General features: G+C 42.2%; 2 protein-coding genes across 13 annotated transcripts in view; both read left to right on the forward strand.

Annotated features, from left to right (window-relative positions):
• The window catches only part of HRH1 (histamine receptor H1), an 87,179-nt gene extending 64,768 nt beyond the window's left edge, over window positions 1-22,411 (forward strand). For 3 of the 7 annotated variants that reach the window (XM_080673225.1, XM_080673223.1, XM_080673227.1), the window contains one exon: window positions 18,847-22,405. In XM_080673225.1, coding sequence (XP_080529351.1) covers window positions 18,847-20,338 — 1,492 coding nt within the window. In that variant the 3' untranslated portion in view covers window positions 20,339-22,405. Of the gene's footprint in view, window positions 1-13,463; window positions 13,545-15,226; window positions 15,292-18,846 lie in introns of those variants that run through there. The other 4 variants (XM_080673228.1, XM_080673224.1, XM_080673222.1 and 1 more) reach the window with 4 other exon arrangements.
• Window positions 22,412-26,542: 4,131 nt separating this feature from the next.
• ATG7 (autophagy related 7) overlaps window positions 26,543-27,581 on the forward strand; it is a 267,739-nt gene continuing 266,700 nt past the window's right edge. For 4 of the 6 annotated variants that reach the window (XR_013960775.1, XR_013960776.1, XR_013960777.1 and 1 more), the window contains exon 1: window positions 26,543-26,670. Coding sequence is in view for 1 of the 6 variants with exons in the window: in XM_080671745.1 (XP_080527871.1) it covers window positions 26,570-26,670 (101 nt within the window). In the remaining 5 variants the exon portion in view is untranslated. The remainder of the gene's footprint in view (window positions 26,671-27,581) is intronic. The other 2 variants (XR_013960778.1, XM_080671746.1) reach the window with 1 other exon arrangement.

Consider the following 27,581-nt stretch of genomic DNA (forward strand, 5'->3'; position numbering starts at 1 on the left):
GTAAATGCTTTTCTGTAGCACTTATAGTTGGAGCATCCAGTAACTGGTTACTGAGCCCCTCCCTGGTTCCTGGCACTGAGGACACAGAGATGACTCTGACTTCAATTTAACACCCACAGTCTAATGAAGTAGTCTGATCAGTAATTAAGGAATTACAACCCAGCTTGACAAGGGTTATAACAGAAGTCTATGCAAAGTTTCAGAAAAGTACTGGAGAAGGAAGCAAATGAATCCTCTCTGGTGGAATTGAGAAGAGCCTTAAAGGAAGTGACATTAGAGTTGGATTGCAAAGGACTAATTAAATGTCTGCCAGGCTGAGAGGAAGGGAACAGGCATCCTGTCAGGGAGAAGAGCATCTGCGAAGGTGTGAGGTGTGAAAGAGCAGGTCTATTTAGGGAAAGTGGTTTATCAGAAGATGAAGTTACAGAATTAAGTTGGGACGAGATGGAAAAGGCTTTTGTGTGGTGGGGTCACACAAGTAGAAACTGGTTTTTTGAATGCTGCCTCTTGGGCTTTTGTTGTGCTGTTTGGAGTAACAAATAAAGAGAAGGTACTGGGAAAGCTAAGTGGATTTATTTTAGACGTGTATGGTGCCCTCCAACAGATCATGAAGATTAGAAAGTGGGTGAGAGAAAGAAAGAGGGAATAAAGCAGGGTGTAACCAGCCGTGGGCAAACTACGGCCCGCGGGCTGGATCCGGCCCGTTCGGCTGTTCTATCCGGCCCGCGGAGCCGAAAGAGCGGGGTTCTCTTGCTCTCCCCTCCGCTCCTTTACTTTGAATTTATATTAGTTCACACAAACACTCCATCCATGCTTTTGTCCCAGCCCTCCAGTCCAGTTTAAGAACCCATTGTGGCCCTCGAGTCAAAAAGTTTGCCCACCCCTAGAGCTACAGTTTTTGAAAAGAGGAAGGGAGATTTGAAGGGGAGCAGCTGACGTAGGAAGTGGCACTATGGGGTGATAGATGGGACAGAGGTTCTTTAAGATAGTCCTTGCCTTTTTAAGAGTCTTCAGTAAATGTTTATTTTCCATCTTTTGTCTTCCTGGGCGTTGGACTTTAATTCCCTTTGACTATAATTCCATAGGTAGGCTGGATACAAGAATGCAGTTGTATTATACATGGGGGCTAATCCTGTGTATCTCATTATCCTGACAGCAGTGGCAAGATATTAAAGAGTTCTAAATAGGTGACAGAGGTGGTTGGATTTGTAATTTTAGAAGGATTGTATCACTTCTGTGTGTAGGATGGCCCAAAGGGACCAAGACCAGGATCAGGATGACCAACTAGGAAGCTGTTGCAACAGTTGAGAGATGTTATCAAAGTCTGAACCATAAGCCAGTCAGAGAGAGACAGGTATCACATGATCTCACTCATATGTGGAATCTAATGAACAAAATAAACTGCTGAACAGAATAGATCTGGAGACGTAGAAGCATGGAACAGATTGTTGAATCTCAGAGGGAAGGTGGGGGTGGGTGGATGGGTGGGAAGAGACCAACCAAAGAACTTGTATGCATATAGGCATAACCCATGGACACAGATAATAAGGTGGTGGAGGCCTGGGGTGGGGGACAGGGGGTGGGCAAGAAGGCATCAATGGGGAAAAAGGGGGACATATGTAATACTTTCAACAATAAAGATTTTTTAAAAATGATTTTTTTAAAAGTCTGAACCAGAGCAGCAGTAGCACAAATGCTCATCTCTGCTCTTCAGTAATCTGTAGTGCAGAATCTAAAAGCAGGCCTACGTGTGAGATGGCAGCAGCTGGGAAGAAAACTCCCTTTACCCCTGGGGTGATTAAGATCATAATCATATCCAGAGGACTTGAGTTTTTTTGTGTGTAAACCACACCCAGAAGGAAACTAATTGGAGCAGCCCAGGACTTTGCTCTGCCACCTGCCAGACTCACCTTTCCCTTCTGCGGTGCTTGAAGAGATCTAGACAGGACTGTTCCCCAGGGACTGGGTCTGGAACAGGTCTGCCTCAGGCCAGCCAATAGCATGTGGATTCGTGACTTCATGCAGGAAAGATTTCACCACACGTGTCCAGGTGATTTTGAAAGTACACTTATTAAAATCGGGGACAGGGAAACAAAGGAAGGACTGAAGCAACAGGAGTCTAGGTAGTGTTCTGCTTTGGCTCCATAGAAATATTATAAGAAAGAAGTGAGCCAAGGTGGGGCTGCTGTTAGCTCACTGGAAAGTCAAAGGAAAAGGGGACCTTGGAGACAGGTTCAGGGGGTTAGCCCTGGAGGAGCTGCCACTGCCCGCTGCTCCCCTGGTTGCAGGTCTTGTGGGCACCTTTAAAGTTTAGAAGAAAGTGAAGAGTTCATGCCTGAGAGAGAGCTCGAGCTGGGTCTTCATTCTGAGGATTTTTATCTTACTTCTGTGGGCCTTAGGAGAGGATTTCAGCAGACTATTCACCAGCTTTCCAGATGTGTTTTTAATATTCTGGTACATTGAAATGAGCATATAGGGGAGTTTGGGATTATTCTTTGGTCAGCTTTACTATTTTACTTTTATCTTGCATCTGTCTGACTCTAATTGGGTTTTTGTTATTTATTCCCCTAACTTCATCTGTCCTTGGATTTGGCTGGCACAAGTGGCATTAATTGGGTCTCTGTTCTCTATCTCTCTGACCAATGATTTAAGCTATTTATCCTCTGGTCAGTAAAGAAAGGTATCAACCATTTGTTCTCTAGTGTCCTTGGTTAGGGAAGATAAGGTCTTGCAATTTACTAGCTGGCTGTAAATGGGTCAAATTGCTTGGCCTTGTTTAATTGTCTTGTCTCAGTTTCCCCATTCCACTTGCCCAGGAATTTTCCTAGCTGCTTACTATCCTGCTTCAGGACCTCTTTCCTTTTCGTCTCTCAGACTCACACATACCCTCCAGGAACATTCTTTCTCTGGGAGTGAATAGTCTGTCTTTACATTTGCCAGAGGAAGCAGCCTGGAGTCAGGTTTGTGGTTGGTCACTAGAAAGATGATTGCTGTTAGGACTGGCCAATTAGCCAGCAGGACAGAAACGTCTTGAATGAAAAGGTATACAGCCCCAGCTCTCCCTAGAGCCCATGGAACAAGGGGGAGAAGTGGCGATCTTACTCATGTTTTCATCTCCAGCAGCTTGACCTAGCATAACACCTGGTACCACATTATTGCTTAATTAATGGTTCCTGAATATATGAATGAATTAGCATAACAGGAAACTCTGAAAATGGTCTTGTTGGGTCAGAATTGTGATGTGTTAAAGGCAGGATTAATTCATTCATTCATTCATTCATCATTTACTGAGTTCCTCCTACCATTCAGATATGGATTAAGACAGTGATTCACAGTCCTGGCAGCATCTGGAGAGTTTTTTTTAAAATCTTGAGACCCAGATCACACTTCAGATCAATTAAATCAGAATCTTATCTATTTAGGGAAAGTGGTTCATCAGAAGGTGAGGTTATAGAATAAGTTGGAATTAGTATTTTTTAAAGCTCCCTATGTGATTCCAATGGGCAACCAAGGTTGAAAACCACCGTTAGAATTATAGGTGAGTATTATATTGCCTCTGCCTATATAAGGATCAAAGTCTAAGAGATGGATACCCAAATTTATTCATTCATTCAGCAGAATACAGAACATTAAATGACTTAATAGAGGTATGTAAATAATACTGTGGAAACACAGAGAAAGGAATGCTTAGATATGGCTAAAGCTTACAGGAAAGCTTCAAAGAGAAAGGAACTTTTAAGATGGGTTTTGTAGGATGAATAGAAGTTTATCAATATCTTTCTTCCTTCTCTTCTTCCTTTCTGTCTTTCTTTCTTTCTCCTTATTTTATCATCTTCTTCTTTTTTTTTTTTTTAAATATATATTTTATTGATTTTTTACAGAGAGGAAGGGAGAGGGATAGAGAGTTAGAAACATCGATGAGAGAGAAACATCGATCAGCTGCCTCCTGCACACCTCCTACTGGGGATGTGCCCGCAACCAAGGTACATGCCCTTGACCGGAATCGAACCTGGGACCCTTCAGTCCGCAGGCCGACGCTCTATCCACTGAGCCAAACCAGTCAGAGCATCATCTTCTTTATTAATCTTCCCATACCCTCTTCTTACCTACTTTACTCTAGGCAGGCTCTGAAGTTGGTCCAGAAAGAGACAATAGTAAACAAAAATGAGGTCCCAACCCTCAAGGCAAATCCTCTTCCAGGAAGAGAGAATAACATGTGCTGACATACACAGACTGAATGAACCTGGTCGGTTTGGGGGAAGTAACTTCCTTTTTATTGGAGTGAAGGGGTCAAACATGAAAGAAAGATCATGCCCGCAGCCTAAGGAGTTTGAACTTTTCCTTAAAGGCATTTAGGAGCAAAATAATTGTATGATGAAATTTAAAACAATGTTTACCACATTTTAGGTGGTACCTGAAGTGGTCTAAATGGTGCACAGATGTGGCATTAATTAATATCAATGTCAGATTATCTCCAGGAGAGTCTTAGTTTGATGCTGGTAGGTCTTTAATACCTATCTTATACTTGCTCATCTTCCTTTTTATCAAAGTAGAGCCTTGCTCAAAATGTCTGGCTAGAACTTAATCACATTGTTTTGTTGTCATCCTATTTATTTTATTTCTTTCATCAGCATTTTGTAGTTTTCAGCATGCCATGCCTGTACAAGTTATTCATGGAAACCTTTTGTGTCTGACAAAAAAATAGATGACTGGTTTTTCATACATCATAGTGAAATAAACTTAAGCTAAAAATAAATGGATCTATTTTTAAATATATAAAGTGTACAATGGTATAACAGACACGTAGATCCTAGAGAAGATTATGATGGGGATTGGTAAGTAACTGAAGGATAGATCTGATTCATCAATATTTCTTTTTATGGGTCATGCTTTTGGTGTCAAATGTAAGAACTCTTTGCTTAGCCTTAGACTCTGAAGATTTCTCTGATGTATTTTTTTTAAAAAACTTTTATGGTTTTACATTGAAGTCTGTGAACTATTTTTGTGTTATTTTTCAAATGAGGTATGAGGTTTTGGTTGAGGTTCAGTTTTTGGTCTATGGATGTCCAGCTGCTCCAGTCTCTTGTTGAAAAGGCCCTTTCCTCAATTAAATTGATTTTGCACCTTGCTCAAAAATCTCTTGGGCATATTTGGTTGGTCTATTTCTTGGTTCTGTATTCTGTTCCACTGGTCTGTGTCTACCCCTCCACCAATACCGCAATCTTAATTCCTGTAGTTATATGTCTTGAAATTAAGTAGACTGATTTCTCTCATTTTATTCTTATTTTTCAAAATTATTTTAGCTATTCTATTTCCTTTGTGTTTTCATATAAATTTTAGAGTAGTCTTGTCCATATCTACAAGAGCTCTTGCTGAGATTTGGATAGGAATCACATTAAATCTGTATCAATTTAGGGAGAATTGTCTTTTGTTGTTGTTAATCCTCACCCAAGTATGTTTTTTCCATTTGTTTTGTTTGTTTGTTTGTTTTTGTTTTTTGAGAGAGTGGAAGGGAGGGAGGGAGGTGGGAGAGAGAGAGAGAGAGAAAGAGAGACAAAGATGTAAAAGAGACACATCGATCCGCTGCCTCCCACTCATGCCTCATCCAGGGGCAGGGATTGAATCTGCAACCCAGGTACATGTCCTTGACCTGGAATTGAACCCTTGACCCTCCATTCTGCTGGCTGATGCTCCGACCACTGGGCAATGCTGGCCAGGGCAGAATTGACATTTTTCTATGTTGAGTTTCCTAATCCAGGAACACCGTGTATCTCTCCATTTATTTAGATCTTTTTATTTCTTTCATCAGCATTTTGTAGTTTTCAGTATGTCAAGCCTGTACAAGTTATTTGTCTGCAAATATATTGATTTCCCTTCATTTCTTAAGGATAGTTTCACTGAGTATAAGACTCTTAAGTTGACAGTTCTTTTCTTTCAGCATATGAAAAAACTGTCACTTCCTTCTCATCTCCATGTTTTCTGATGAGAAATCTGTTGTTATTATCATCATGGGAAGATATTATTCTTCTCTGGCTGCTTTCAAGATTTTTTTCTTTGTCTTTAGTTTTCAGAAGTTTAATTATTATGTGTCTTGGTGTGGGTTTTGAGGGGGCTGTTTGAGATTCACTCAGCTTCTTGATTCTGTAGAATTATGTCTCTTCCAAATTTAGGAAGTTTCTTCAACTACCTTATTTCTTCAACTACCTTTACATCCCGACTCTTTTTCTTGTCTACTTCCAAAATGATTACATGAATGTTAGATCTTTTGTTATAGTACCACATGTCCCTGGGACTCTGCTCTTTTTTTTTTTTTCCAGTCTATTTCCCCTCTGATGTTCAGATTGGGTAATTTCTATTGCTCTAATTTCTCTTGTTCTGTCTTTCAGTTCACTGATTCTTTCCTCTGTTCCCTCCATCCTGCTGTCGTGCCCAACCATTGAATTAATATTTCAGTTTCAAGATTGTTCGGTTCTAAAATTTCCATTTGGTTCTTCTTTTCACCTTTTGTTTCTTTGCTGAGATTTTCTATTGTTTTAATTTGTTTCAAGTGTGTTCACATTTGCACATTGAAGCATTTTTATGATGATTACTTTAAAATATTTGTCAGATAATCCTGACTTCTTTATCAGCTTGGTATTGGTATCTACTGATTGCTTTTTAAAAATTCCATATGAAATCTTCCCATTTTTGATATGGCAAGTAATTTTCAACTGAAATGCAGACATTTTAGGTATTATGTTATGAGGCTCTGAATCCTATTTAAGTCTTCTGTTTTATCTGCTTTATGTGACACTGGTATGGCAGAGGCATCAGAAGGCAGTGGAGAGAGGATGCACTGACTCCTCATCACTTCAAGGTGGGAGTAGAAGTCCAGGTTCCCCGCTCAACTTCTGTGATGCGGGGGTGGGGGGGGGGTGCTCTTGCTCCTCACTAGGCTTCCAGGGACAAATCCCTTGCTGTAAGATGTGTCTCCTTATTGCGCCCCAATGTGGCCTCCATTGACACTATGGGGGAGAGGAGACAGTGTTTGTCTCCACCTGATGGGGATGAAAGTCCCAGATCCCTCCTGGGGACAAGAGGCACCATCCCAGCAGGGGTGCTGGGTCACCTTGTTGCAGCCTGACAAGGGGGATCTTGGCTCCCCACTTGGCCTTTGCTGGCTAGGATGGAAACAGGGCTCCAGTGTTTTCGTGGTGTTTGGCTGCAGTAGGGTAGTTACTGCCGGGAAGTTTTCCTTTTGCTAGGCTGCTCCTCTCCTGGTCCTTTGTCTGTGTTCGTGGGCACAGAGTTTGTGAATAGCCCATTTCTCCAGCTGAGCGTCTCAGATAAATGCGGCCACACAAAACCCAGGGAACTGGTCACTGTGTCCTTCTTTGGGTCGCAGGGTCCCTAGCTGGGCTGCCTTTATCTCTCTACCTTTCAGAGTCATCTTATGTTTGTTTTAAATATAATGTCCAGGGTTTTTATTTGTATTTAGCAAATGAGTAGGGAAACGCACCTTTACTCCTTCTCTGAAGCAGATGTCTCAGTATGTTTTAAAAGCTCTCCAGGCAGCCAAGGTTGAGAACCCCCACTATAGGCTGTAAACTTCATGAGGGCAAGAATTGTGTCTGTCCTTTACCTATCATAACATCTTTTTAAAAAGATCTTTTGGATGGACAGATGGAAGTAAGGAAGAATGGATGGGTAGGTGGGGGATGGATGGATGGATGAATATCACAATGGAACCGGCAGCCAGACTGATTTCACATTCATCTGTGCCCCTGTACATACATACTCCTGTCTAGAGACAAGTCTGGCCCCAGAACCAGCAAAAAGTTTTGACCAGCAGGTGGCGCTGAGGATACGCAGGTCTGCAGCTTGGGTGGCCGGGGTACAGTCAGACACAAGGAGTTACTTGAGTGATGGAGACAGAGACCTTAAATAAACTCCTAATTACCTTGGAGCTCTCTCTTGAAAACATCACATCTGCCTCTCCTTTCTCTCTGCCAGCTCTTTTATTTACTTCAATATCACAAATAATTTTTTTTTTCTCAAGAAGAGAACAGCCTAGATGACTTTGGTCTTTGAAAGTGCCTTCCACAAGGCTCAATCTCCAAGGACTTGGAACAAAAAAGAAAACATTATTCATTGTGTCCTAAAATAATACATGTGTGTGCTGGGCCTGTTGTGTTGTTCACTGTGTCCTTGGCTAATGTAGTGCAGATATTCATATTTCCAATTCCATGAAATCTTTTTTTGAAGTGTTTATTGACTTCCCTCTCTTTCTTACCATAGTAAAAAGGAGGTGGGGATCCGAAACTCATTCAAATGTCTTAGAAGGCGGTGTCACTTGGGCCTTTAAATAAAACTTGATCTTCAGTCACTCTTAGTGCAGGGCACCAAGGCCTATAAACTCCAGAAGCCCCTGATTTCCACATCTTTAAAATGGGGGCAAAAGTGATTCCTTCATTGTTAAGTCATCAGCACTGTAAGGATTACATGAATCAGTGCTGGTGTACAGAAAATCTTTGAGATATTACTTTTCTTTTTTATATATATATATATGTTTTTATTGATTTCAGAGAGGAAGGGAGTGGGAGGGAGAGATAGAAACATGGATAAGAGAGAATCATTGATCGGCGGCCTCCTGCATGCCCCCTACTGGCGATTGATCCTGCAACCCCGGGCATGTGCCCTGACCGGGAATTTAACCATGACCTCCTGGTTTATAAGTCGATGTTCAGCCACACCAGCCAGGCTACTTTTCTTTTTATTCATTGCTTTTTAAGGCCAGATGGTAAGAGATAACAGAGCTGGGCTCTATGTACTTGTTTTGTTTGCCATTCAGGTCCCTTTTCCTGTGCCTACTTTTAAAAATCCCAGCCTATCACACCATGGATGCAGGATGGGAGGAGCAGATAATCAAACAAATTCAACCTCCCAAATGCTTAAACCAAATTATAAAATGAGAGATCATAGAGGTACAGGAGAAAAGAGTTGATGTAGCTAAGCCATTTTCATACTTCCACTCCTGATGGTTAAGTCAGAAGTCATTGTGCTCCCTTTACAAAAAACAATAAGGTACATGTAATCAAAAACTTAGTACCAGCTAAAGTTGTCCTTCTGCTAAGCCATTAGTTTGTTTTCATTTCAGTGACAGTAGAATCTTTTATTTAATCTTCTTTCCTTCTTTGCTTTGCCTTTTGGGAAATTCAGAGTCACATGTGTGGCTCAACTGGGGTGGTTCTTTAGGACTCATCCTTAATTTCCTTCATATTTCCCCAATACTTCTTTCCTTAAAAAAACAAAAAACTAGTGTCTGGTAGGTATTTTGGGGAGCAACTGATATACATAAATAGATTTTAAAACCAGAGATATTGCCCATCCGGCGTGGCTCAGTGGTTGAGCATTGACCTAGAGACCAGGAGGTTGCAGTTCAATTCCCAGTCAGGGCACATGCCCGGGTTGTGGGCTCGATCCCAGCGTGGAGCGTGTAGGAGGCAGCCAATCAGTGATTCTCTCATCATTGATGTTTCTATCTCTCTTCCTCTTCCTTTCTCTCTGAAATCAATAAAAATATATTTAAAAAAAGCCAAAGATATAGAAATCCAGGCAAGCCTCTTTCTTGTACCACTGAATTTTTTTAAACAATGTCATTAAGGTACTAGTGGCCCAGTGCACGGATTCGTGCACATTGAAAGGAAATCAATTAGAAGAAAGATTTGTGCGGTAATTACATTACTGCAAAAAATTACATGTCAAAATAGTATATATAATATAGTATTATAAAATTAAAACATGTGTAATTGGCGCCAGTGAGAGCTTTATATGTATTGCACATGTGCAAGTCAACATTTATTTTTAAATTGCCAGTGTGCATCATATGTACTGGTTGGTCGGTTGGACGGACAGAAGGATGGTTGGTCACTTAGCCTTTTATATATATAGAAGATAATTTACATACCATGAAATTAATTCATTTAAAATGAATCATACAATTCAATTATTGTTATTCATTTTACAGAGCTGTACAGTGATCATCAGAATCCAATTTTAGAACATTGCCATCAGTCCCAAGAGACCCCCTTCCCATTACCATCCCTTACCCAGGCAACTACAAATCTACTTTTTGCCTTAACATATTTACCTATTCTGGGCATCCTTATAAATGTCATCATACATTATGTGTTACCTTTTGTGTCTGGCTTCTTTCACTTTGGAGTTCATCCATGTTATAGCATATATCAGTATTTTGTTACTTTTTATTGACAAATAGTTTTCATTGCTTGGGTATACTATATTTTGATTATTTACTTACTGATTGATGAACATTTGTGTTGTTTCCACTTTTTAGGTTGATATGAATAATGCTATGAACATTTACATACACATTTTTCGTGAACATGTTTTCAGTTCTCTTGAGTATACATGTAGGTATGAAATTGCTGGGTATGAAATTATATGCTAACTATGTTTAACTGTTTGAGAAACTGCCAGACATTTCCACAGTGGCTGTACCATTTTACATTCCTACCAGCAGTATATGAGGATTCTAATTTCTCCTCATCCTCTTTAACACATGTTACCTGTCTTTTTAAATTACAGCCATCTTAGTGGGTATAAAGTGGTATCTCATTTTGGTTTTGATTTGCATTTCCCTGGTAAGTTATTTTATGGAGCATCTTTTCATGAGCTTTTGAACCATTCCTGTATCTTTGGTGAAATGTCTATTCAAATCCGGTGTCCATTTGTTAAACATATTTTTTTTTTATTGATTTCAGAGAGGAAAAGAGAGGGAGAGAGAGATAGAAACGTCAATGAAGAGAGAGAATCATTGATCAGCTGCCTCCTGCATGCCCTCTACTGGAGATTGAGCCTACAACTTGGGCATGTGCTCTGAGCAACATGGGCTAGGCCAGTGTCCATTTTGAAATTGGGTTATCTGTCTTCTTATTATTGAGTTGGAAGACTTCTTCATATATTCTGGACATCTCAGATATGTCAGGTATATGATAAATATTCTCAGCCATTTTGTAACTTTCCCCTTTTTTAGTGGTACCTGTTGAAGCACAAACATTTTAATATTGATGAAGTCCAATTTAGCAACTTTTTTTTCTTTATTTATTGTGATTTTGGTATTGTGCCTAAGAAATCTTTGCCTAACTCGGGGTTACAAAGCTTTTCTCCTATGATTTCTTTTAAGAGTTTAGGAGGTTTAGCTCTTACATTTAGGGCTGACATCAATTTTGAGTTAATTTTTGTGTATGGTGTGAGGTAGAAGTCTAAATTCATCTTTGTGCATGCAGATATTATTTATTTCAGCACGCGATCATTGCATTTGTGTGCTGCCTTCTTCTATTTCTCCCTCCACTTCAGCATGCCTGGAGATGAGCAATGCCTCCCCCCACCACCCACCACCCATGGCAGCCTCAGCCCCCACTTCCCCATCACTGTAGTTCAGGAGACCAACTGTCTTAACTGCATACAATCCCAATTCCAGTTTTCCAGAAGAGAGAATTGGACTGATTGGCCCCGATGGAGTCAGATGACAACCCAGGGATCAGGGTTATGTGATAACTGTGGCTGCCAGGCCCCACCCCTGTGTGGATAAGGTTCTCAGAGAAGGAAGTTTGTTGTGAGCTGAGCAGATACCCCAAAAAGTGCCTACTCCAAAGTCATTATATCATTCTCAGCATTCTGGGTGTCGGTAAACTGGCTTGACTTTTCTAGCTCGGGGCTCACAGGTCATGTCACCAAAATTTATTCTTTCTTGACCTGTGTTCAAGTGTTCCTGAAAACAAATGAGACAACTGAAAAATCGACAACATTTAAAAACTCAAATATTTCATGTGAAAATCCAGCTCTTATTCTTCATTTTAAAAATAAGCAGATCTGGGCTTGTAGCAGTTGGTGGCATCTGAGTGGCAGCTGTACTCTTTGGGCAAAGATTATACTCTCACGGTTGCCCCAGTCCCCACCACTCCCTCTTGCTCCACACCCAGTCCCCCTGTAGTAACTTTTCCTTCCTGAAGCTGTAGACATTTAAATATGTGTCTCCATCCCCTGAAAAGGCCCTTGGGGCCACTGCCTGCCCACAAGGACATATACCTCTTGCATCTTATGTGGAGGATAACTCTTAGCCCAGCACCGCCCCCGATTCTAAGTCCAAATCCTGCAGCGCTGGACTCCTGGTGGGATTCTGACATTTGCAGTCTGCTCTCTGCACCACAGCCAGTGGCATCGATAATCCTGGGTGTTCTATGGAAATTATGTTCTGACCAGACTCAATGAGAATATGCAGGGTCGGGGGCACCCTCATGCATGATGCCTTTTTCTCAGAATTAGAGCAAAGAAATTAACGTTCTGACTTACTTGAATAGAATAACTAACCAATGCAAATGTGGCAGAGGGGAGGGCAGTTTGGAATGGGAATTGGTGGATAAGGCAGTTTAGAATATATTAAGGATGGATTCCCAAACTCTCACGTTTTACTAAATAAAATAAAAGATGTGCTAAGAACGTGGAAGGCATTTCTTTTTAAAAGATTTTTCCCAATGGAATAAACCAATTTTTTTTGATGGTTTTTAAAAATGAGTGCAATTAGTTCTGATTTTCCCTATTATAAAACCAAGACGTTCTCATTGTTAAAAATCTTGGGAAGTACCAAATATAATAAACATCACTACCTAGAGGAGACCAGTGTTTACATAATATAACAGGGATTCACCCTTGCTCTAATCCTGTTAGTATAATTGACATTATCCTGTACAAATAATGTCTGTTGTAAATTTAATCCCATCATAAGCATTTTCTCATATCATTATTGGAGCTCCACAAATGTGATTATCAATGACTGAATGATATTCTATTCTGAAGCTGTCCCATAATATACTTAGCTCCCAAATGTTAGATTATGCCTTATCATCAATAATGTTGCAGTGAGCATCTTTATGCTTAAATCCATATTCATGTTTTGGATTACCATGAAAAAAATTTCTAATAATCAAATTTCCAGGGGAAAAAAATAGGAAAATTAGCTGAAAGGTGTCGATATTCATCAATAGGATAAATGTTATCTCAAATTTTTTGTTGGTTTAAACACTCCTGTGAAAATACACTGAGTGGCCAGATTATTATGATCTCTGAATGCATAATAATCTGGCCACTCAGTGTATATTCTATATAATAAAAAGCTAATATGCAAATTGTCCCCTCGACCAGGAGTTTGACCAGCAGGCAGGCCGGCCAACCGCCCATGTCCCCTTCCCCTGGCCAGGCTGGCCGGACCCCACCCATGCACGAATTCATGCACTGGGCCTCTAATTAATACACACATACACACACACACACAACTGAGTGGCCAGATTATTGTGCGTTCAGAGATCATAATAATCTGGCCACTTAGTGTATATGCCCACACCTTCTGCACTTAGGTCCTTCTCCCTGTGTCTTCTTTATCCATTTGTGTCTCATTTCCTCAGAACTCATCCAAGAAACGTCTCTAGAGTATCGATCGTGTGCCAGCCTGGTGCCAGCGCAGGAGAATGGCAGTAAGTGAAAAGGTGTGGCCCCTGTCATCAAAGAGGGGGTACCCCCTTGATTGTTATGGGTGTCACACATCAGAAACAGAAGTAATGGACACACTCCATCCCCTAGAGAGTTTCTCCCTTTTTAGTTAGGGAGACTCAGCAAAAGAAAGCATGAGAAGGCAGGTGATATAAAGAGCACTGTGCTGTAGGAACACAGAAAGAGGAGCAACTAAGAGCTTCAAGGCAAAAGGATGCTCCAGGCAGGGGTAACAGCACAGGCAAAGGCATAGAGGTAGAGAAGAGCTTCCTTACATCTTGGCCCCAACATACCTTTCCAGACTCATCATTCTATACTCCAGTTACTGACAGTGATTCCCTCCTAATTCATTGAACTCAACTCTGTACTTTCATCTTTCTTTTACTCAGCCTTAAATTCCTTTTCCTTCCTCCTGGTGAATTTCTACTCATCCTTCAAAGCCCAGCTCACACATCACCCCATCTCCGATGTCCTTCTGGACACCGTAACTTGGAAGAGGCTGTTTCTTCCTTCTCTGTCCTGCCACCGGCTTTGATCTTACCTCAGCCAACACACTTCTCCCTGTTGAATTCTAGAATTTTTAATTTAATTTTTGATGCTGTTTATCTTTTGTCTTTCTTTTCAAGCTAATTGACAAAAGTGTATTAGGGCAGTGTCTCAGATAGGATTCTGTTGGCTGTGTGTGATAGAAAACTCAAACTAACCCAGAACTGAAGAGTCCTGGCTGGTAGGGCAGCCCCATTATCATCAGAGACCTCAACTTTTTCCAAATTACAACTTTACCTTTCTCATTTTGTGGCTCTTCCTCATGGTCCCAAGATGGCTGCTTAAGCTCTATTCATCCTGTCAGCATTGGAATCAGCTAGAAGAAAGAAGGGCCAGAGAAAAGAACACATCCTCCCTTTAAGGTTGCTTTCAGAAAGTTGCAAGCTACATGCTTAGTCATACAGTAATCCCCAGCTACATGGAAATGTAGGCTCTTCTGTTAAAAGCAGAAGTCTATTCTCCAGTGTTGAAAAACTGATATTAGAAGACTATTAGCATTTTCTACCATAATGAAAAACAGGGAAAGGTCGAGGATGATTCCACTGAGCCAGACTGGGCTGTCTGTGGGGTCTCTGTGTCACTCACCAAGAAAACAAAGAAAAAATAGAGCTACTATTAATTAGCACTTCCTGCATGTCAGGCCTTGTACTAAGTGCTTGCTTTATCCCCATTTTAAAGGTGAGGAAAACTGAGTCTTGGTGAAGTGAAGTATCTTGACCTGCTAAATATCTTTCTGGCCCAATATCTGCTAATTTGGGCAGAAAGGGGATTAGAGCAGAGGTTTACTGGTTTATAAAGCACCTGGTGCTTAACTGCTGCCCTGGTCTACCATCCAAATGAGTTCCAAGCCATCTGTGGACCAGCATTGATGAAATGGGGCCTGATTGGACTAGACTGTTTGTTGGTGGTGATCACTATAGTAAAAGTTCTACTGGAGCTAATGGTTTTGGAATGAACCAATTGCCTTGCTTGTACACAGAAGTCTCTGAGAGAAAAAGGATCCATTTCTGTTTGTCACCAAGTCAAAGTCACCTGGGGGATAACAGAGCTTTCCCACCCTCGTCTCTCCAGTGATCTTCAGCAGCCCAGCGAGGGAGGTCATCATATTTTTCCCTACAATACAGTGGAGGAATTGGAGGCCTGGCTGTTTACTCACAATCCACACAGCCCATCAAGAGGCAGAGCCTGGGAGAGAGGGTGAGAGCACTCTCCTTCCATCACCTGCTTCACTATGGACACACTATAAAGAACCCTCCTACAGGCTCCCACCTTTCTTCTCAAAATGTCCTGTCCAAAGTGCCTCCTCTAGCTGTCATTTCTCTCCTCAGAGCACATCCTCTTGCCAACCAGCACCACCGCTGAAGGTTTGGCCTTGACCCCAGAAGCGCACCTCAGAACCCAGGGGGGTCCAGACAGCTGAGGGGAGTGTGGCCGCCTGGTGGCATGAGGTGAAATGAGAATCAGTGCCCTCAAATACCTCCCACACTGTGCCAGAGTGCCATAACGTTAGTTACCTCACTGAGTAGGGTCTGTTCAGGGATTGGGTGAGAGGAAGAGAGACTAAAAATGACTTAATCGGCCTGTGACCCGGGCAGGCCCTGAGCTCAGGATTCCTATGTTTGGTTTAATGTTCTGCTGTCTCTGTCTTAAAATTCTTAATAGTATTTTAATTTTTCATTTGCACTGGGCCCTGCATATTACTCAGCTAGTCCTGATGTGGCCACTCTTATTGTCCTCTTGGCTGCGTGCCCTGTGGGGCCTACTTTTTCAGGCTTGGTGCTGGGGTCACATGTTCCCTCAAGCTTCCTCCTCCTCCCCTGACATCCCCTCAGTGTTTCTCAGGAGGGGTAGCCCCAAATGCCCTGTGATGCAGTGTGGGTACTGCAGTTGCCTTTCCAGGAATCTTCCTCAGAATCCCGTGGTTTAGGACAAAAGTGGATTTGCTTGGTCCTGAAACAGATCACTGAGCTGAAAGGAAACTTTCACCAGTAAATATCTGTTGGATAAATAAATTCTGAACTCAGGTATTTCAGATCATCCTGCTTCTCATTCTCTATTTATTCACTTAACAGCTATTTATTGATCTTTTACTTTTATGCAAAATAACATGTCCAAGCTATAAAGGAGAAAACATGATAAAGATCAGGCTTATGCCCTGTCCAGTTTTGCTCAGTTGTTAGAGCACCAGCTCATGGACCCAAGGATCATGGGTTCAATTCCCTGTCAGGGCACATGTCTTGGTTGCAGGTTCGATCCCTGCCCTGGTCAGGGAGTGTGTGGAAGGCAACCAATTGATGTGTTTCTCTCACCTCTCTCCCTCTCTCTTTCTCTCTCTCTCCCTACCTCCCCCTCTCCCTCCCTCTACCCCTATAACGTCAATAGAAAAAATATCCGAAGGTGAGGATTCAAAAAAAAAAAAAAAAAAAAAAAAGAGCCAAGCTTATGGTGATAGGTGAGGAAGATAAACTTATGCTGTATTAATTTTTTCCAACATTTTATTATGAAAATTATCAATGAAATAGAAAAGTTGGAAGCATTATACAGTGAACACCCATATACCCACTACCCAGGTTATAAATTAACATTTTGCTCTTTTTGCTTAACATATCTGTTTGTTCACCCATCCTTTTAACCAGTTATCCATCCAACTTATTCCTTGATTCATTTCAAAGTTGCAGATTTAGTAGATCTCACCCCAAACCAAACACTTAATATACAATACTAATTTTTAGTTTCATGATCTCAATTCAATCATAACACCTTTTCTTTTTTAAGCAAAAAAGGAAAAATGTACATTTTTATATAGAAACAAATCATTTTCTGTTAAATGTAATTATGGAATGATAGTTTATGCACAATGCAAAACAAAACAAAACACACTGATTCCCCTCTGTGTGCAATGAGTCAAAGAGAGAAATGAGAAAGAGAGAAATTTCCTCCAGGCCATGAGGAAAAGAGAGAAATGAGTCACTTCAGTAGGAGGGGATGCTGCCTTGGGAATGCAAAGTTATGGCAGTGTTTTAGGAAGCTTCCTGCTTCCTTCCAATCAAAACAATAAAACCCCTGAGATGACACTGCCTCTGCCTTCTTTCCTCCTTCCTGAGGTGACTGTGGACAATTCCAAGGGGTTTGACATGGTCAGAGCTGAAGTTGAAGCTCCAGTATATTGATTGAGTATTGTATGTAGGAGTGGAGAAAGATACAGGCTGAAGCTGTAGATTTGGGAGTTGTCTACAAAGAGGTGATGTCTGGGGTGAATGGGGGTGAATGGATAAGGCTTCTGTGGCTGATAGCATAGAGTCACAGGAGCAGAGGGCAGAACTGGGTCACAGGAGGAGAAGGTGATGATGTTGAAGAGGTCAGAGGAGGCACACTCAGAAAAGAACATGGAAAAATACCTAAAGCGAGACTCTAAAAGGGAGACCTACCCCATCTTTCTACATTTGACCAATGAGAAAAAGTAGGTTGAGACATCACTCAAGAAAATTAGCAGCAGAGCTGGAGCAAAATCAGTGCCACCCAATTGGTACTTTTCCAACAAAGTAACTCAATAGGTTTCTTCCACCAGGACCAAAATGCCTTGGGGTCATGATTTTAATCTTTAAAAAATATGAATTTGGCCTTATATGCAGGTATTTATCTAGTTTCGCCTTAATGAAAAACTAGGGTTTTTTTTTCCTAAATTATTGAAATATTTATGATCTCTGTTTATGTTTCTCAGTTTTCTTTAAACTCATATCACTTTTTGATGAATATAAAAATCTGGAAGTTTTAATACCTACTTCTACTTCCCACCCCAACTGAGGATCACCAATAACAACATACAACCTGTTCTCAGCATAAACTAGCAATGCATGCATAGTTTTATGTGATAAAATATAAAAGTAAAATAATCAGAAATATGCTTTCTCAAATAATAACCCTCTCCCAATTTGAGAACCATTCATCCAAGGAGATGGGCTCAATTTATTCCATGCTGTGTGTACCCTTGCAACCTCCCCCATATTGGTTAGGGGTGCTTTTAGTTGCCAGTAAAAACTCCCATAATAGTTACTTAAGCAAAGAAGAGATTTAATTATTTCCCATGATAACCAGTGTGGAGGAAGAAGATTCAGGTTCTGTTCAGCAACTTAGTGACAGTAGGACTTTCTGGGTTGGCATCTCAGTGGTTTTCTTAGCATTTCCCTGGTGGCCCCAAGATGATCTCCGTAGCCCCAAGTATCACTTCCTATTAGGAAAAAGGCAGCAAGTTGTTTTGCTCATTTTTCAGAGAGGAAGCACTTTCCAGAACCCCACCTTTGTCAAGAGACTTTCCCATCTACTTCCTTGGTCATAGTTGTGTCTCATGCCAATGCCTAGACCAGCCACTGGCAATGAGGAACTAGAGCATGATATTCAGCTTGGACTAATCATAATGCAGCCCACCTTCCCAGAACACATGCAACATGGGACTTATACAAACTTCCCCTTGTTTTTGCCCAACTCCCTCACTAGAATGTAAGCACCTCGAGGGCAGAGATTTTTGTTTTGTTCACTGCTATATGCCAGGACCAATGCCAGGTATTCAATAAATTGTCATTAAATGAAGGAAGGAAGGAATGACTAAGGAAGGAGGGGGTATAGGTTTTAGGTAACCAGCAGTGTCTGCTGCCTCTGACCACATACAACCCCAGTTTGATCAATGTGATGAATGGTACTAAGTGACTCTTGATCACCAAGAATCTAACCTTAGCCTTATGTCTTTCCTCCCAGGGAGTCAGCCATAGCTGGAGGTTGCTCTTTTGCCAATGATTCTCCCAATTCCTCCAGTATCTTAGAAGATAAGATGTGTGAAGGGAACAAGACCACCATGGCCAACCACCAACTGATGCCCCTGGTGGTAGTCTTGAGCACCATCTCCTTGGTCACAGTGGGGCTCAACCTGCTGGTCCTGTGTGCTGTGCGGAGCGAGCGGAAGCTACACACTGTGGGGAACCTGTACATCATTAGCCTCTCCGTGGCAGACCTGATTGTGGGAGCTGTTGTCATGCCAATGAACATCATCTACCTCTTCATGTCCAAGTGGTCTCTGGGCTGGCCTCTCTGCCTCTTTTGGCTTTCCATGGACTATGTGGCCAGCACAGCATCCATTTTCAGTGTCTTCATCTTGTGCATTGATCGCTACCGCTCTGTCCAGCAGCCCCTCAGATACCTGAGGTATCGTACCAAGACCCGAGCATCGGCCACCATCTTGGGAGCCTGGTTTCTCTCCTTCCTCTGGATTATTCCCATTCTGGGCTGGCCTCACTTTATGCCACATGCCTCAGGGCACCGGGAAGACAAATGTGAGACAGACTTCTACGATGTCACCTGGTTCAAGATCATGACTGCTATCATCAACTTCTATCTGCCTACCTTGCTCATGCTCTGGTTCTATGCCAAAATCTACAAGGCTGTACGGCAGCACTGTCAGCACCGGGAGCTCATGAATGGATCCCTCCCTTCCTTCTCTGAAATTAAGCTGAAGCCAGAGAACCCCAAGATAGGGGCCATGAAACCAGGGAAGAAGTCTCTCTGGGAGGTTCTGAAAAGGAAACCGAAAGTTGCTGGTGGTGGCCCTGTCTTGAAGTCCCAAGATCCAAATGAGATGAAATCCTCAGGTGTCTGCAGCCAAGAGGAGGATGAAGAAGTGGACAAACTTCACTGCTTCCCGCTTAATATTGTGCAAACACAGACTGAGGCAGAGGGGAGTGGTAGGGACTACATAGCTATCAACCAGAGCCAGAGCCAGCTTGAGATAGATGAGCAGAGCCTGACCATGCATGGGGCCAGTGAGGTGTCCGAGGATCAGACCCTAGGTGATAGCCAGTCCTTCTCTCCAGCAGACTCAGACATCCCCACAGAATCAGCATCAGAGAAAGGCAAATGGAGAAGTGAGTCTAGCACAGGCCTTGATTATATCAAGTTCACTTGGAAGAGGCTCCGCTCTCATTCACGGCAGTACATGTCTGGGTTGCAACTGAACCGAGAACGGAAGGCTGCCAAACAATTGGGTTTTATCATGGCGGCCTTCATCCTTTGCTGGATTCCTTACTTCATCTTCTTCATGGTCATTGCCTTCTGCAAGAGCTGTTGCAACGAACATGTGCACATGTTCACTATCTGGCTGGGCTACATCAACTCCACATTGAACCCCCTTATCTACCCTTTGTGCAATGAGAACTTCAAGAAGACATTCAAGAAAATTCTGCACATTCGCTCCTAAGGGAGGCTATAAGGGGATGCAACAAAGTGACACTTAGGATGTCCCTGAGGAAAATGGAGGGTGAAGGCCTGTGAGTTGCCAGGTACCTGGGCTTTCTGGAGTCAAAAGAATAGTCTTAAGGCCTGGTCATTGGAAAGTTCTTAGCCACCATTGGAAGAACTGTAGATGGCAGTGGTCAGCAGAGAATGTACTTTGAGTACAAAGCGGAATATTTCCAAGAGAATTGAATCTGGACGAGTATTCCTGCTCCTCAGGAAATGTGGGAGCCTCAGACTCTCATTGTAATTCAAGCTTCCAGGCTTGAGTTAATTGACAGTTGAAGGGACTCGTGGGTAGAGTTCCACTGGAGAGTTGAACTCTAGAGCCTTCCTGGAATGGATCTATATGACTGTGCACACATGCAGACAGCACACATGCTGTCCCTTTCCAGGGGTCACCTTGAGAGGCATAACAGGTATTGCACTGTGACTGCCACTTCTCAGAATACCTCTCTTCTGGGCCTCTTTTACAGCTTTTTCCAGAACTAATGTCTGAACTGCCCTAGAAATTCTGCCTTATTATTTCTCATTCACACTTGTCTCGGAATTGATAGGAAATTAGGCAGCTCGCACATCCATCATTTTCAACCCCAAATTCCTTTTATCTATTTTTTTTAAAGATGATAAAAGCTGCCCACAAAAGAAAGAGAAAAATAAAATTTTAATGGTTTCACATTTTAAAATTTTTTAAATGGAGTAAGAGAAGAAAGCCATATTTCTTGAGTGTTATGCCAGGTTTATCTAATTAAATCCCCATCACACCCCACAACAGGAGGGTGGTGTAATGAGCGAAGCAAACTGAGATGCAGCATGGTGAAATAAGCTGCCCAAGATCACAGAACTAGTTATGTGAGAGAGCTAGAATGAAACCCTGTGGGGTTTCAGCTAATCATAACACATTTTCTCCCCAAAGCAAAAATTTCTCTCTCTCTCTCTCTCTCTCTCTCTCTCTCTCTCTCTCTCTCTCTCTCTCACACACACACACACACACACACACACACACGCACAGTTCCTGAGAGTGGTAGCAATTCTCAAAAGAATATGTTGTGAGCAGGAACAGCCAACATAGAATATGTCTGTGCCCATTGAAGGTGATACTTTGAAGGGACAGTGTGCTATTTGTGAGTTCTGCTGTGTTTGTCCCAAAGTGGTCATGTTCTTTCAGAGTCACGTCTCTCAAGTAAAAACTAGCAAAGGCATGGTAACATACAGTTTTACTTGATGTTTATGTTGCAATCTGGTGGTGACTTATATTTTAAAACTTGATGCTAAACTGTAATATGTGTAGCAAATGGAGTGCCTGTACAAGCTGGCATTTTGTGTCTTGTGTTCCTGTTTGCATGATCTGTTAAAATTAGAGGTTTTTGTGTGTTTTTTTTACTTACTTAAAATATGATATTTAAAACTATACTGTTACAAGTTTGACTTATTTAATTCTACCATTCTGAGTCTCTCAGATGGAGAAGATGTATTGAAAGAACTGTCAAAGGTTACAAGAGCTCATATAGGGGTTCTCTTTGGTTTCTGATCACATTTGTAAAAGTCTTTAGAAAAGGACCTGCTTTTCAAAACTAGCTTCACTCTCACTCTGCTTTGCATCCCCATAAGCTCTTCTTACTCAAAACTGTGGGAGCTAAGGAAATTTTTATCCTGGTGTTAGAAGCTGCAGCTGGTCTGTTTCCAGGTCAGCAGCTGTTTCTCAGAAGACCTGTGAACGCACCCTTCACTGGGATCCCTCAGGACCAAGGACTACCTAAAGAGACCACTCTATACAGACAAATGGCTAAATGCTCATTATTTATGTTGATGAACAGTTAAGGCAACTAGTGAAGAAAAATGGTTATGAGCTCTGACTTTGGGTCAAAGGGACCTGGATTTGAGTTTGACAAGAACAAGAAATGATCAGTATAAATTGTCAGAACATGAAGAACAAGGTCCATGCATTATTGTATACAGTATTTTTTTATAACGCTTGCAGTGTGGCTGGTACACAGAGGGTACCCATATGTAGTTTTCAAATATACTGAGAATATACTATGTGCTTTGTGCTTTACCACCATTATATAATTTAATCTTTATAGCAGTCTCATGAGGGAGATTACCATGTTTTTACAAATAGGTAAACAGAAGCACAGAGAGGTTAAGGGACAGCTGTAAGATCTGATTCTGGAATGTGCTCCCTTTCCACAGTACCAACCTTTTATTCCTACTCCTATCTGAATGATTGGATTAACTTTGAATTAATGAAAGGACTAAATTCATATGAGATAACTCCACCTCAGCACATTCAGCAAAGAATCAGTGCCCGATGGCTTGCACAAACTCCAGTTGAAACCAGGCTTTCTGCCACCCTAAATCCTATATAATAAAGAGGTAATATGCAAATTGACCATCACTCCAACACACAAGATGGCTGCCCCCATGTGGTCAAAGATGGCTGCCCCATGTGGACACAAGATGGCCACCACAAGATGGCTGGCAGGGAAGGGCAGTTGGGAGGGACTAGGCCTGCAGGGGAGGGCAGTTGGGGGGAACCAGGCCTGCAGGGGAGGCAGTTGGGGGGACCCAGGCCTGCAGGGGAGGGCAGTTGGGGGGAACCAGGCCTGCAAGGGAGGGCAGTTAGGGGCAAACAGGCTGGCAGGGGAGCAGTTAGGCATCAATCAGGCTGGCAGGGGAGTGGTTAGGGAATGATCAGGCTGGCAGGCAGAAGCGGTTAGGGGCAATCAGGCAGGCAGGCAGGCGAGCAGTTGGGAGCCAGCAGTCCTGGATTGTGAGAGGGATGTCCGACTGCCCGTTTAGGCCTGATTCCACCAGGATTCGGGCCTAAACGGGCAGTCAGACATCCCTCGAGGGGTCCCAGATTGGAGAGGGTGCAGGCTGGTCTGAGGGACCTCCCCCCCCCGCCAGAATTTCATGCACCAGGCCTCTAGTATTAAAATAAATGCCTTCTTGGATAAGAATTTTCTGATTAAGAAGCTCCTTTGGGTTTCTTTTTATGGGCTTAAAGATGATGAGCTTAAAGCCAATTCTTCATATGGCCAATTAGCCAAATTTACCAAACACTGGTTTCTTTTTAACTGTTTACAAGGTTTATAACAATGCATATAGTATATTGCTTTTAAGAACATTTTTCTACAATTGTTGTGAAGGTATAGTAACTGATTCTCATTTTCCTTCATAGCCACATATTGAGTAAGGTTCAGTATGCTTTGTCCCCAGTGCTTTGTTACTACAGGGACAGACTGAGTTGCAGAGAGGGCAGAAATAGAGGTGAGGAGACTAAGGGTAAGAGAAGGGGGAAGTTGAGGGTAGAAATGAGAGGAAACTAGAGGAGATGGAGGAGGCAGAGGGTCAGAGAGGACAGATCAAGAGGAAGAGATGAGGGACATCAGGGAACAGAAGAGGAAGAGAGGGGGAGATGGATGTGCAGAAGGACAGAGAAGGGGAGAGATTAAGAAGCAAATGGAGGAGATTAAGAGGCAGACAGATGGAGACAAGGGAGACAAAGAAAGAAACGGAGTAATGGGAAGGGAGACATGAAAGAAAAAGTGGTGGGGGGTACAGAAAGAGCAAAAACCAGGAAGCATAGTATTAATAAACTCAAGAAAAATCTACCTTCAAGAACATATCTTCATTAATGTAGTTGTAAGTTAAATTTATTCAAAGGAAGAATAAAACATCCTTAGCTTTTGATAAATAGAAAATGCCTTTAAATGCTTCTCTGAGGACACATACAAGTACTTTTGAACACTTCTTGGGCCAGGCATTAGGAGACAATGGAGAACAAGGCAGACATGATTTCAACCATATGGAGTTACTTTAGGGTTGCAAGTGACAGAAATAAGCTTTGTGAATGGCTACTGAGGTGTTTTGTGGAATCCAGGAATATTTTGGATGACCTTGCCTCAGAAAGGTTTGAGCCAAGTCAGCCACAGGAACCTCAACAGCAGAAGAAGTTCCCTCTAGAATATTGCCATTGACCTATATGATTTATTCTTATTCCTACTGTCTATGAGCATCAGTACAAAAGTCCAAAACTCAGGGTAAAGAATTGTCCCATGTCCACCTCAGCCGCAATCAACTCTGAAGAGAGGTGGGTGGGGGTGGGGAGTAGGTGGCATATGTGGTACAAACATGGCTGGAGGACCAGCAGTTCCCAGAGGAGAGGGAAAAATTATGAGTTGGGCAGAAACTCCAAAAGGTATTAGTTACAAGGATCTCAAAGTCCAGCTGGGGAAACAAGCTTATAAAGAACTAACTTCAACCTACCCTCATATAAGCTTAATAGAGTGAAGCCTAGAGGTGGTGGGTATCTGACACATAGGAGATGACATCCCTACTGTGTTGTTTTTTAATTTATTACATTAAATATACACAGTAAAATGCACCCGTTTTAAATGTAGAATTTTGACAAACACATACACTCACATCATCCCCATCTCAATCAATATAGAACATTTCTAGAAAATTCTCATGCCTCTTTGTGGACAATGCCTCCCTTGTGCCCCAGGCAACCACTGATTTGACTTCTATCACTATAGATTAGTTTTGCTGATTCTATAATTTTACCTAAGTGGAATCATATAATATGTTCTCTTTTTCAGTCAACATTTTGTCTAAGATTCACCCACGTTTCAACTGGATTTTGACGTTGGAGAAAGGCATCAGAGGAAGTGTGAGGGTATTGCAGATGAAGAGATAAATTAGCAGGGTGTGCTTAAAACACCAGAATTAATTTAGTGTGATCCAAGGATGCTGTCTGAGGGGCAGTGGCAGCAGAGGAACCTGGTTAGTGAAAACAGTTGACAATGTTGAATTTTACTTGAATCTCGTGCTCTTAAAAAACAGCAATGGTTAAGAAATCCTTCCCAACCCAACACACACACACACACACACACACACACACACACACACACTTTTGTGCTTCTGAAATGGTTTACTGCAAAGAAACATCAATTCTCATAACTTACATAAGACTTATGGATATCTCCTTGTTTATCTGCAGCAAGGACAGACACAGTCTTGAATTTATATTCTTTGCCTTATAAGTAATTAGCTGAACTACTTGTCTTCACTGATCAAACAAAAAAGTGCCTATTAACCAACTTTAGTTAAGCTCCCCAGACTCCTTAATGTTGATTCACTCACAGGCTGAAACTGCATACAGCCCCTCCTGAGAACTGGCTGGCCTCAAGGTAAAACAGTCTGATTTACTACTATTAGATCAAACCACCCTTTCTTCCCACTTTTCCACACCCAGTTTCTTTTAGTCTAGTTCACTCTTCCCTACTGAAGAAACTTTTTTGCCTAACTCTTGAGACATTTGCACATCTTTTGGTCAGAGTGATTTCCTATTGCAATATTTCCCTTCCTTGTTGCAATAGTCTCTTCCCTCTCCTCCCTCATTCTGTATAAGAATCCTTTTGGATAAAGTATCTCTTTACTAAGTCAAACAGGCTTCGATTAGAATCCTGGGCCAAAAGTTCTTTAACTTCAGCAAGCCCCTTAACTTTTCCTACCCTCCATTCTCTCCTATGTAAAATGGGAATAATATAACACCTACTTTGTTGGACCTTTGTGGCAATTAGAGATGTGAAAACCTGTAAACATGGTAGATAATCCACAAACAGTAGTCATTACTCTTATTATTATGAGTCCAAAGAACTACATCACAGTCACTTTGTGAATGGCTTGATATATCAGATTAGGTTTATACTCACTATTGTATTTTTAACATCTCTGCACCCCAAGCACATAATATACACTCAATAAATAATTTAGATGAATAACTATCCAGTTGAAAACGGAGAGCTATGAGAATAATGCCTGGTTTAGAAAGAGCAGGTTGCTCATTATCGAATTTCATTGACCTATTAAAATTCCCATCTTCTGTCTCTCCACACCTATCTCCTAATGGTCCCTGGAATACATTTGATGCTGCCTCTACCAGAAAATAGAAATGATAATTCCTGTCATCCTCTGAAAACAGCAGAGAGAACGTGGAGCACTTTTTTAAAAGGCTGAGGGCATTTACACATTCCCACATCAGATAAGGTGACGCCTCTCCAGGTCAGCTCCCACCAGGGGGCCTCGCCCACCACTGACGCTCCGCCTTCCCCACGACTCAGGTTCCTCCCACTCAATCCGGTGCTAGGGGCTCATTTTCCAGACAGGTCCGCAGCTCCTTGTGCGCATGCGCACCACTAACCACAAGCAGGCGGGGGCGGGGTCACGTTGCGTCATCGGGCCGCGCTCTTCGGACGACGCTGTGGGGTTGCCGGAAGTTGAGCGGCGGTAAGTGAGCCGTGCTGGTGAAGGAGGAGTGGGGTCCTTTGGCGTTGGTTTTGGAATCCTGGCGGGAGGGGGCGAACTCAGCGGCGAAGGCGAAGGTCACGGAGGGTCTCAGGATCCTCCATTCCCCACCGAGTAACTGACTGTCGTTCTCGCCCTCCTTAGCCACTTACTGCCCCTCAGGCTCGGTCAGCCCGGGTCTTCTGACTAGGAAGGTCCTAATTTCCCACGTCAGCCCCTTCAGTCCTCCGACCGGGAGTGCTCAGAATACCGGGTGTTGGAACTCGGGAGTTAGGACGCCTGGCTGCTCGTCCTGGCTTTGCCCGGATGTGCTGTGTGACTGGCACGTCGCTCCCCTTTCTGAGCCTTCTTAGAGACGGTAACATTATTTTGAAGTGAGGACGTCAAGTTGGGCTTTTCTGAGCTAAGGTTCTTGATTCCTCGGTTTGGTCCAAGGGTTGCAAACTTGAATGCTTAGTCAGGCAAGGTAAATGTAGGTGTAAGAAAATTTCTATGTCATAAATAGAGTCAAACTTTTATTTTTGCTGAACTGAGTTTTATGAGCACAATACTAGCGTAGATGATGTTGGAGAAGCGAAACAAACTCCAGTGTGTGTGTGTGCGCGCGCGTTTGTGCTCACACGTGCGGTCAGTCTCTTGATTTTTTAAAACCCTGGCAACTAATACAATTTTTAAAAATTGGCAATTAACTAAACATTTTTGTGCAGCTGAAACCAGGCATACTGTAGCTGCCAGTTTGGGTCCCAGATTTCCTTTTCCATTAAATATTTGGATTTCTTCTGTGATACCTCCACTGGTTAAATTTCTTAAGTGACAGAAGCTTACTACTGGCTACTCCTATTTGGTCTTCCCCCCAGCTCTGACATTTAAAAAGTTATAAGTTGAGCTGAAAG

This window comes from Plecotus auritus (genome assembly GCF_963455305.1).
Source record: "Plecotus auritus genome assembly, chromosome: 6".
NCBI classification, from domain to species: Eukaryota; Metazoa; Chordata; class Mammalia; order Chiroptera; family Vespertilionidae; genus Plecotus; species Plecotus auritus.